The following is a 12,503-nucleotide window of genomic DNA, read 5'->3' on the forward strand; positions in this document are numbered from 1 at the left end:
ATCGGTTTTTTATGAAAATGTGTGGAATCACAGGAGGAGGCCCTGTAGATCTCAGAGAAAGAATCTGTACAAGATACAAACTGAGTAGAATGTTGCTTTATAGAAGGATAGCAGTGGGAGAAATATTTTGCTGGCCAAGTAGAACTTGGAATCTACACACTTCCATCTTAGCATCTGTCACACTATACTAAAGTATTCTGCTCACAAATATCTGCACTATCAGACTATAAGCTCCTTGGAGGTAACTTTTTTTCTCATTCTCATCTTTGGAATACCATTGCCCAGCACAGAGCAGGTACTCTATAAATGTTGGATGAATTCAACTGAAACTAACACTGAAATCACAAAGGGCTTCAGATTCTAAATGAGACATAAAAGATTCTTCCTACTGAGAACAAAGGGAGAACATTTTGGGGACATGCTCTGGCTGACATCAACACTGAGCATGACTAAATTAGGAATGATCTAACAACAAGTTAGTCCTAGCAAACAGAGAGGTCATACAGCAGAATCTGAATTTCACAGGCCCTTCTCATGCAAGTGATCACACCTAAGAAGTGACTCTCCTTAGGACTAAAAATACCGAGGAGCAAAACTGACAGCCTAAGTTCCGTACCCTGGTGATGTACCTTTTGATCAAACAGTCCAGTGTTGAGAGGTAACTGAGAATTTTAGATATATGCAAGAAAAAAGTTAATATAGTGAAAAATATGCCATATTGGGACTCACTTACATTTATGAAGGTATATTTTTCTACAAGCTGTTATATGGGATATTCGGGTTTGAAGCAGGGACCCTACCCCGAAGCACACTAGGATTCCAGGAAGCACCCTGTCAGAGACAAGGCCCTGCATTTGGGGTAAAGAATATGGGTGAAAGTTCAGTTCAGTATCTAATAAAAAGAAAAATAAAACATTTCAAGAAAATTATTCCTACTTGAGTCAGAAGGAATTATCAAAACAAACTGCCCTTCCTGGCTGCGATTTGGGCCTCGATTTTGTGAATGAGAGGAAGGAATTAAAAATTCTAATGTGCGATAAGAGTGGCCCTCATCTGACACTGCATCTGGTCAGTATGTAGGTAGGGGAATTGGTAGACCAACAACTACAGGAAGCTCTCCTGGCAAAAAAATGAAGGTGGGGAAATGAGCTCTAGACCCAGAGATGGTACTAATTATAACAAGTGCATTTGAGGACTACAGAAATGACAGAATTAGGCTTAACAAGTAGAGGTTTGCTCCAAGGGGACCAATAAATGGCAGGCTAAGAATTTAAAGTCGTACTATGAATTAGATTTGGCCATCTGACAATAGCTTCAGGTTTTTAAAAGTGTGTGTGTGTGTTTGTGTGTGTGTGTGTGTGTTGTGCGTACAGCTCAAACAACTTTGGGCATAGTCTAACTCAGTCTTTTCCTCTGAAGCACAGAGGAAAATGGATTCTAATTTTTACTACTGCAGAGACTGTTTCTCAAAAACAGGGAGCTGGACCACTGGAAAGGTGCTCTACTGCCCTTGACACAGTGAATGGGACGAGAGGGCAGAACTAAGAGAGCACCAAAGAACCTTGTACTCTTACGGCTGTCACAGACAATCCTTCTAGCAGAAAGGCAGTTTATCCCTAGCCTACATTCTTGTTCTGTGAGAGGCAACTGAGAGGTGAAAAGTACAAAACACTTCATCTCAGCCCAGTCGCTCACTCCCCTTTTCCGTGAGGTGATGCCTAGTCTTATTCACTCTCTGACTGAGCCAACTATTCACTAATTGCTCTTTACATTTATGTGTGTAACTGCACCACGCTCTGGCTTGATTTTTCAAAGGGTACCTGCCAACATAAATATTCCAGGTCCAAGATAAAACAGAATAATTAAAAACAGCCCTTGTTGGGCTTCCCTGGTGGCGCAGTGGTTGAGAATCTGCCTGCTAATGCAGGGGACACGGGTTCGAGCCCTGGTCTGGGAAGATCGCACATGCCGTGGAGCAACTGGGCCCGTGAGCCACAACTACAGAGCCTGCGCGTCTGGAGCCTGTGCTCTGCAACGGGAGAGGCCATGACAGTGAGAGGCCCGCGCACCGCGATGAAGAGTGGCCCCCGTTCGCCACAACTAGAGAAAGCCATTGTGCAGAAGCGAAGACCCAACACAGACAAAAATTAATTAAAAAAAAAATTAAAAAAAAAAACAACAGCCCTTGTTATCCAATTAGTTGGTCATCTCCTATTTGTACACCAAGTTATATTTTCAGTTGTTCTGCCTATCTTCCTCATTCAAGTGAACACAACAGGTTTTAACTTACAAATTGACCATCAAATTTTAAGGGATTAACAACAACCAGGATGGGGGGCAGATGCTGGGGAAGCAGTGTGGGCTTTAGAGGAAAGGAAGGTCTGAGCTTGGATTCCAAAATCTGCCACTTACTAAGGCTAATCAGTAGAGTGGCAAAAACAATTCATACTTTGTAGGCTGTTACAAATATTAAATGACAGTGAGAAAATAATTCTATAAAGAATGTAGTACATAAAAGGCTCTCAAAATTGCATTACATAATAATAGCATGCTCACAGTATCTTAGCATCTGCAGAGCAAAAATAAAAGTTCTCGAAGGCTCCTATTTCTATTCCTAAAATTAAAAGGTTGAAATGAGAGGGGTGAGATGTTATAATTTGTTTTTGGAGAGAAAATATATAGCAGGGGTTGGAGAGGTATCTTTCACCACATGTAAAGTCCATAAGGAGTGTCTACTTGGGAATTTGCTTCAATGCAATCACTATTCTACGAACACCTACTAATCATTCATTCAGCAAATATATTTAAGTTCTCCCTAGGCTCCAGGCCTGTGGTAAGTGTTGGCGAGACAGCTATAAATAATATAGACACAAGTCTGGCTCTTAAACAGCTTACAGTTTAGCAGGTGAGCTAAGCCAGCACATGAAGGATAAAAGCACTGCTGGGTGTTATAGGAGCACACAGGAGAATATCACCAAATCTTCAAGGGAGATTTCAGGGAAAGTACACTGTAGGAAGCAATCACCAAAGAGACGTCTGAAGAATAAGGAGTGAGCTAAGGAGGACAAGTTCTAGACAGACAATAGCATGTGCAAAGGTTCTGAGGTCAAACAATGCTGAAAATTCAAGAATTACAAGTAGTTTAGTCCTACCAGAACTTTGGGCACAACCTGGATGAGTGAGTACAAAGGGGGGCAAAGCAGAGATAAAAGAGTAGGTAGTGACTTCCCTGGTGGTCCAGGGGTTAAGACTCGGTGCTCCCAATGCAGGAAGCCCGGGTTTGATCCCTGGTCAGGGAACTAGATCCCCCATGCCGCAACTAAGATCCCATGTGTGGCGACAAAGACCCCGCATGCCACAACTAAGAGCTGGCGCTGCCAAAATAAATAAATAAATATTAAAAAAAAAAAAAAGTAGGTAGACAATGCAGTTAGCAAGGTAAGCAGGAGTCAGATCATGAAGTAAAGACCATTCACGGTAAAGAGCTCTGAGTTAATCCTGGAGACACAGGGAAGTTCCTGAAGAGTCAGAACAACATGATCAGATTTGCCTTTTAGGAAGCTTACTCGACTGTAGTGTGAGAAAAGAACATGTGGGAACTCTCTTAAATCATATAAAGAAACTATCTTAGAAAACCCCAACCAAATGTTAAAAAGAATCTCAGCTGTTTTAGAAATAAAAGATTTACTTGGCAATTTAAAGGAAAAAAATGTTAAAGCCCAAAGGCTACGATGATCTGCAACTGTAGCATAATGAAAGATAAGGCTCTGCATCTCAGGTAAGCCTTGTTTCCTAGAAACAAGAGAAAATAAGAGAGGTCCCAACCTGAATCTCTCCACTTCCTTCCCCCCTGCCCTCTCCAGGCAGCTTACGCCTGCTCAGTCTTTTGTCTTTTCACTTATGGACCCAATTTGAGCAACAAAATAAAACTTTTGTTATAGAAAAGCCTTGGGGAAACTGCAGTGTGCCAAATAGCCTTAAAAAATTAAATGCTAGCAGATGAGAACCAGTTCTGACCCCAAGGTCAAGCAAAACTAATCTTGGCTATTTTGCCAGTGGTCATTAAATAACGAGAATTTCTGTAGGTAGTTTCTAAATTAGAAAGTCTGAGATCTTACTAGTGGGGTGCAAACATGAGCACCAGAGCATAATAATCAGACTTAGATACTTTTCCGAATTTGCCTTTCAAAAATAAATTATGCCATTAAGCACTAAATGCAAGGATTAAAATTTCACAAACTTCTACTTAAATCAAGATGTGGTGACAACTACTGGCACACAACCAAACACTAAAAGAATCTTAGCTGTTTTAGAAATAAAACATTTGCTTCCAACTTGATGCAAACGTTTTTAGGGTCTATGATTAAGCTGATCTGTAAATACAGCATAAGAAAAACAGGTAAGGGAAGTCTTTTATGTGGCAAATAAAAAGCTAATATCAAGATTTTGAAGGATGTTTGGCTGTAACTCACAAAAGACTTGAGACAAAGTAAATGACTATACATTCCTAAAAATTAAAATATGCACATTTTATAGAGTGATTAAAAACATAGGAATTTATCATTACTATAAGACATTTCTTATAAGGTTATGTGCAAATTTAAAAAATAATAATACCACAACTACTTTAGGAAACATAGTCAAATCCATTCCATAGTCCATCCATCCAAAGGAATGGACTCATTATATATTTTTTTTTACAATAAGAGAAGGTCTCTACTTTCCATACTTTCTAAAAATAATTAAATAAATTTAATATTTCAAAATGTGCTTTGGGTATTTGTGATTCACCAACTTGCTTAATTATTTCAAAAATCACTATTTCAAAAATTTCCATATTTTTATATACAGTTATTATTTGTTCACTGACCGATGTGAAGAATGATGCAATGGGAACTACATCAATGGTATCCTGGGAGTCAAGATACCATTCATTCATCCATTCATTTCTTTGTTAAACAAATATCTGAGTACTACCTGTGTGCCAGATAATGGGCACTAAAAAAAAAAAAAAACTTAAGTCCCTGAAGAAACATAATACTAGATTTCATCAAATGTGAGATGCCATCAATAGTAAGACTAACTCTTAACTAATAAAGAAAAAATGCGGGCTTCCCTGGTGGCACAGTGGTTGAGTGTCTGCCTGCTGATGCAGGGGACACGGGTTCGTGCCCCGGTCCGGGAAGATCCCACATGCCGCAGAGCGGCTGGGCCCGTGAGCCATGGCTGCTAAGCCTGCGCATCCGGAGTCTGTGCTCCGCAACGGGAGAGGCCACAAAAGTGAGAGGCCCGCGTACCGTAAAAAAAAAAGAAAAAGAAAAAACGCTTTCAATTAAATTATGACACAATGCCATGGATGAATCACATCAGCCTCTCAGTGCTTTGATATTTTTGAAATCTATTCAGAAAAATTTGGCAATTTTTCCTGCCCTCAATACACTGCTTGAAATTTTAAGTGGCAACCATTTTTTCACAGATCTCAGTACAAAACACAGCTTCATTTACTTTGGGATGTCTTCCTTTCTTGGCTGCCATAAAGCTTTTAGTGTTATTAAAGAAAAGTAAATGGAACTGTGATGATTTTGCCAATGGCACATGTTCACTTCACTAATGCTAAATTCACACCTCTTGACCTTGTTTTGGTCCTTTACTGTGTGTTCAATAACTTTGTGTTTCAACGCCATATCATAAGGGAATCTTTTTGAAGATATCTTAAATGGCAATTAAACCCAACATATGTAGAGCTGACACTGTGTACATAACTCAATTGAAATGATGATACTAAATATAGCTACAACTAAACTTGTACAAGCACAAGCAATTACAACCTGGCCAAATGGCCACCTGACTGACAGCGACTGGCAGATGCCATCAAGCGACAGATATATTCCAAAGACGTTAAAATGTGAAAAACATTATGTCTTAGAATCAGTAATAGCAGCAAACACTCACACAGCACTATGAGGAAAGCACCATTCTATGTAGTTTACATACATTATGCCACGAAAACTTGTAAGGTAGATAGATTATGTGCCTCTAGATGAGGAAACTGAGGCTTGGGGGCTAGGGGATGTTTGAGCAACCTGCCCCAATATCACAAAGCTAGCACGTGCCAAGGTTAGCTTTTGAATCCAGGCAGTCTGGGCTATGCTTTTAACCATTACGTCATGTGGTCTCTTAAGTTATTAATCAATAACTAGCTTTGTGACCTAACCCGAATCGTCAGAGACTCCTTTCCTTACCTGGAAAAGGAGAAAAATGGAACGGATGATTATGGAGCCCTTTCCCAGGATGAAAATATTATAATTCTATAATCTTCTATAGTAACATGTTATCACCACGGTAGTCTCTCCTTAACCCAATACAATTCAAAGACCTTCACTGACATTAGTGATTAGTGAAAGGAATGTAACTTTTACTATTAGTCTAAAATACACACACTTAGAAAGGTATTAAGAAACAGACACACACGTACCACCATTTCTCTTTTTCAGGGTGACGGCAAAAGGTTGACTGTAGACACAAATGATCCAATTTGTGGGTTTTACTCTGCCTGTGTACTACATTTATGATAGAAATTTAGCCATTTAAAATTTTAATCCAAAATTAACAAATGATTTCAATGTGTCCATTGAACATACACACACTGCATAGTCCTTTTTTCTTTCTTTAAAAATTCTTTTCATTTATGAGGGAAAAAACAATAGATTAATAACAGATGCAAATATGGCAACATTCTCTCTCTTGACCCAATTTAAAGGTGGAATTAAATGCATTACACACTTGACAACTCTTCTGCCCCAAGGCGGGGTGGGTTGTCACACTCTTTGGATTTTCTACAGGCCAAGCCAGCTGCCCTCCCTCCTAGGTAACCTTCCTTCAGACCCACAGCCTCTGATCATAAGGCAACACAATGGTGCTTAAAATAATTTCTAATAGTTCATTTTGAAGTTGTCTACAGAAGGAGAGTTAATAAAGGAAAGAGATCGCAAGGTGCAATGTGTTTAAAGCTTTCATTATTTATTCACAAACATCAAATACTGTATCAGTTTTGGGCCTTGCTTTTCTCTTTTATATACACATACACATGCAGACAAAATAACCTGCCCCAACGGAAATCAGAGAAAACATTAAAAAGATTTCTGGGGAAAAAAGTGAAAAAAGGAATATAAGTGAACTGTTGGCAAAAGTAGGCTTAAAAAACAAGTGAGAAGACGCTCAAAGATGAAAGGCCCTGGCCAGTACACAGAATTTTACTATTACATACCTTCCCATGCTGCCCAGCTCTTTCATAACAAATGACAACATCTTCCCACATTTCTAGCTTCTCAAATATCTGAAGGGCTGAACTGGTACATCCCAACTCAAAGAGTAGACTTGCAAGCTGGCGCTAGAAAATCAAGTTAAAATAATGAACAATCCTTTACACAAAGACAGATTCCTATTCCACTTGTAGGTATATCCAATCTGCCATTTTAAGCATCTGCTTACTGTATTAAATGCCTAATTTCTACAATTCAACCTCTACTAATTAGAAATTTGCAATCATTCAATACTTACCTTTACTTTAGCAAGCCTCTTTAGAGGGGGTAAGGAATTAAAAAACAATATAGGAACTGTTCAAAACACTCAATATATCAATTTTTTCCCAAGAATTCAGAACTTAAAAGGCAAAATCTGTATTTCTTCATTACCTAGAGATTCTATATAGGACAATCTCTGTTGTAAAGCTGATATCCAATAAATCAATTTTTAAAACTCTAGTTAGAATGGCCATTATCAGAAAGACAAGAGATAAGTGTTGCTGAGGGCGTGGAGAAAAGGGAACTCTTGTGCACTGTTGGTGGCAATGTAAACTGGTGCAGCCACTACAGAAAACTGTATGGAGGTTCCTCAGGAAGCTGAAAATAGAACTACCATATGATCCAGTAATTCCACTTCTGGGCATATAGCTGAGGAAAATGAAAACACTAATTTATTTTAAGCACATCCTAAAAAACTTAGCTACTAATTTCCCAGTCCTTGGCAGATAAAAGGGTACAAATTATGGTAAGGTGAGTGAAGGTTAAATATATTCAAAAATAAACATACTGTATATTATAAGTGATCCAACCTGCAGGAATAGAAAAACAATATTAAAAAGGTTTAAAAAGTAGGTGAGACTCTTGAAGGTCTGGTTTCAAAATTCAATACATATTTAAGAGTTAAGAGGCTTATGGACATGGAACATGCAGGACTAACAAACTTAGAAAGTAAAATGAAATATGCCTGAAAATTATAAGCTAACATATTATCGAAATAAATAAAAGGGATGGTCCAATTCTTCTGTATCCTATGAAATACAAGAGAATTTGGCTATTTTAGAATATGTGGTTGGACATTTTCAAAACCTGAACATAGCATGTGGGAGCTGGAATAAGTCTTAATGCTCATGTAGTAAGTAGTTTAATCTTTTCATTTAACAGATGAAGAAAGTTATGACATCTAAGCTGATATGATCTTTAGCTAGCAGTAAAGATGAATTCTCTTTTTATAATAAACTATGCTGTTACTTCTTGATCTTTAAAAATAATACATAAAGATATGGTTACTCCCTATTATGAAAGAAAAATGATTTAATTTCTTAATGAAAGAGGATGTTTATCTAACTGCCCAAATATCCTAAAATCCACAGCTTCCTAAGCAGATAAAATAAACACTTAGCCTACATCCTAAATTTATTTGAACAGTACTTAATTTTCCTAATGGTTCTGTTCAGAAACAGAGTAACAGCTACACCCTCAACAGACATGTTTTGTCACAATAACAGTCTGAGAGGTTTATACACCACAAATCACACAGTACAAAGCACTTAAATTTCACAGATCAGGGTCAAAAACATGCCAAAAAGTTCCAATTTTTAACACCTTCCTGATGAAGAAGCTACTCCTTTTGAGATGATATAACAAAGCTTTTTTTGTGCCTATGTTTTATTGAGATGCCTTCAATAGATAAAATGAATCCCAATGTGTAATAAACCCCCTCATTTACCCTGTGCTTAAGAATATAACCTACTCTCTAAGAAATCTTATGATGGAGATTCTGAGTCACTGAATTGTGGGTTGGCATTTATAGTTCTAAATCACTGCCTATGTGCCTAATCCACAAGAGAGGACAGGAAGCTGGTTAAAATGACAATAGTTACTAAATCATCTAGAAATTTCTGGCTAGCATCATTTAACTCCACTTAGCCACTCTGCACCATAGCTTTCACATCTGTAAAATGAGGCTATTTCACAAAATTGTTGCAATAAAATAAGATAACGTGTGTGAAAGGCAGAACAAAATGTGTACCTCATAATAAATGTGCAGTAAAAGCTGGCTGTTATTATTTGTAATAATTACAACCCAGTGGAGACACAGGAAAGGAGGTAAACTAGACTAAAAGTTGGGAAACTAAAGATGTAGTTCGTGAACAGCTCTATGATCAACATTGGAAAAGTGTAATTAATTGCACTGGGCCTCAATTTTCTTTTCTGTAGAATTAAGAAACTGGACCACATATCTTAAGTGGCCTTCAGTGCTTAAAATTTTACAAACTAGAGAACCGACGCCTCTTACACAGGAGAACCATGGTGTGGGAGCTAAACTAGGTATTCTCATATCACTAGAAAGAGGAGAGTAGTTAAGGGTATCCCACAATATCAAGTATTGAATAAATGCTTTCCTTTACCTTTTGTACACAACTTGCTTAAAAGGTTCATTCTTTAGCAGAAGGTCCTTAAAGGGCTTTTAAACATTGAAAATGAAGACTTCTGTGGTTCTAGTTGATCTAGTTTAAATTTTTTTTAATGTTATAAAAGTCTAATATCACTTTACTCAAATAGCAGTTTGAAGTAACTGGCAATCCTCAGCTAGATACTTTTATTCTTTTCACTGAAATATTTGAAAACTCAAACATAAACATCTAATGCGTTTATCTTTCAAATGCGAAGTATTTTCCATACCCAATGACAACAACAACAAAAATACCTGAATGGCCCAATGAGGTGGCACTTGACAGCAATAGAAAATCTTCAGACGTTCCAATACAGACGTAGTCTTATCTTCAAATTGGTCTGCAAGAGCCTTAAGAGCATGTATCATAATCAGAATCTATATGTGCAATAACTTTTTAATATAAACAAGATTCTTATTGCAAGTTATACAGACATATAAACAATAAAGAACACAAGTTACTTTGATAAGGTGATGGGATGTGTGAATTTTTTCTTGAATTTCATTTTTTTTTTGGCTGCACTGACCTTCATTGCTGTGCACAGGCTTTTCTCTAGTTGCGGTGAGCAGGGGCTACTCTTTGTTGCAGTGCGCGGGCTTCTCATTGCGGTGGCTTCTCTAGTTGCAGAGCATGGGCTCTAGGAGTGAGGGCTTCAGTAGTTGCAGCATGCGAGCTCAGCAGTTGCAGCACTCGTGCCCTAGAGCACGTGGGCTTCAGTAGTTGTGACACATGGACTCAGTAGTTGTGGCACGCGGGCTTAGTTGCTCCGCGGCATGTGGGATTTTCCCAAACCAGGGATCGAACCCTTGTCCTCTGCATTGGCAGGTAGATTCTTAACCACGGCGCCACCAGGGAAGTCCTTGAATTTCGTTAAATATTTTTAAAAACTTTAAATTAATCAACATCTATGTAAATTTGTACATTTAAAACTTACCAGGAAAATAGTTTATTTTTATTTATTTATTTTTTTTGGCGGTACGCGGGCTTCTCACTGTTGTGGCCTCTCCCGTTGCGGAGAACAGGCTCCAGACATGCAGGCTCAGCGGCCATGGCTCACGGGCCCAGACACTCTGTGGCATGTGGGATCTTCCCGGACCAGGGTATGAACCCCTGTCCCCTGGATCGGCAGGTGGACTCTCAACCACTGCGCCACCAGGGAAGCCCAGGAAAATAGTTTTTTAAATTGAGGTTTCCTGTAATAGTTCTTTCAAAGAACTAGCCTTATTAATCAGCCTTTTTACTTTTTCTAAGAAAAACTGTTCTTCAGCATATCTATTTCACAGCCATACTGTCACTGTGACAATGGCACTTTCTAACATAAATCAGAGAAAAATTACATGAAGAACTTCATTTAGGAATTTTCTAACGAATAAAGTGAAATCAAAGCATGTGTCTATTTGATCACAGAGGGTGAGTTCTCTTACTCTTCAGCAAGAGAGACATAGGGCAGGACATTCATTCATGTGAGACCACCCTTAAGGTGCAGTGGACAGCTTCAAGCTGCATGCACTGAGGAATCCCTCTGCTGGTTTGAAATACCTGCACTTTTTTTTTTTGTACTAAGTAACTGAACTCGAAGAGGCTATGTCAAGAAGCAGACCAACAAGACCAAGATGGCTGACTCTGAGCAAAGGTACCAGGGCCAAATGCAAAGCCAAAGGCTGGCACTAACTGGTAGTCACGTGATGAGTCATCACAAGACCCCACATATTCAGCATCAAAGTGAATGCAGACACACGGGAGTCCTAGGTAAATACACAGACAGTAGTTCCATTACCGTGATCATCTTCACCTGCCTCCTCATTTGCCATACAGTACGCATATATGTTTTTTCTGTTTTATACGGAGACCTCTCAACTGTGAATTATCATGACCTTTTTTGCATAATGCAGTGCTCAAATTTTCTTTTTTTGGCAATTGACTAGTTTTCACAGGCCTATCTTATAAGGATTAGATGGCAACAATACGTCAACGTTAATTTTCTGATGTTAATGCACATATTGTAGTTATGGAGGAGAGCGTCCATGTATTTGAGGATTATGAAGCTCTATGTTTGCAACTTACTTTCCAAACTTCAGGATACAAAAGACAGCTGGTCCTGTACTTAAAACTTTTCTGTAAGTTTGAAATTTTTTTCAAGTTTTTATGAAATTAAAATTGAAAATTTCAAAAACAACAAAAAAAAGTAAGAGGTAGCAAGTTCAAACTTCCTCAGGAGAAAGAAAAGGACAAGAATCTAACAAATCCCACTATAAGTAAGAGGAGACCAGTTTCTGAGCAGGGGAACTGCTCCTCAACTGGGGGAGAAGGGAAGTTCTCTATATTATAATAGGTGGGAGATACATTTGTTAGTCTAAGAATACCCTGCAGAATGAGAAAACACTCATTACATCACTTCTTTGACAATCCAAGATGTTATTCAATCAAATCAGTCAGAACAAACTGAGTCATAACCAGACTCCTAAACCATCTTGATCAAAACATTTTTAAAGCTTTCTGGCCTTACTTCAGAGAAACTTAATAGCAAAAAGGTTGCATGCTTCTGCCCAAAGCTATTTAGTTGTAGGAAAGAGAGAAGAGAAGAAAAACCTCTGGCTGAATACATATGGTTACAATACATAAATAGAAGGTTCACTGAATTACTTCATTAAGGGGGGCAAATTTTCCCTTTTATCAAATTCTTTTTATTCCTTTGGAAAGAAAAAATAAATAATGCTTATTTAATAATTAAAAGCCAAAAGCAACA

The 12,503-nt window shown here is 38.2% G+C and overlaps 1 protein-coding gene across 2 annotated transcripts in view; it reads right to left on the minus strand.

Annotated features, from left to right (window-relative positions):
• TTC27 (tetratricopeptide repeat domain 27) overlaps positions 1-12,503 on the minus strand; it is a 184,442-nt gene that overhangs the window by 70,198 nt on the left and 101,741 nt on the right. For both annotated transcript variants that reach the window (XM_060026853.1, XM_060026854.1), the window contains exons 11-12: positions 10,012-10,107; positions 7,268-7,390 (exon numbers count right to left, since the gene is read on the minus strand). In XM_060026853.1, the coding sequence (XP_059882836.1) occupies positions 7,268-7,390; positions 10,012-10,107 (219 nt within the window). The remainder of the gene's footprint in view (positions 1-7,267; positions 7,391-10,011; positions 10,108-12,503) is intronic.

Source organism: Delphinus delphis, chromosome 12, assembly GCF_949987515.2.
Source record: "Delphinus delphis chromosome 12, mDelDel1.2, whole genome shotgun sequence".
In the NCBI taxonomy this organism is placed as follows: Eukaryota; Metazoa; Chordata; class Mammalia; order Artiodactyla; family Delphinidae; genus Delphinus; species Delphinus delphis.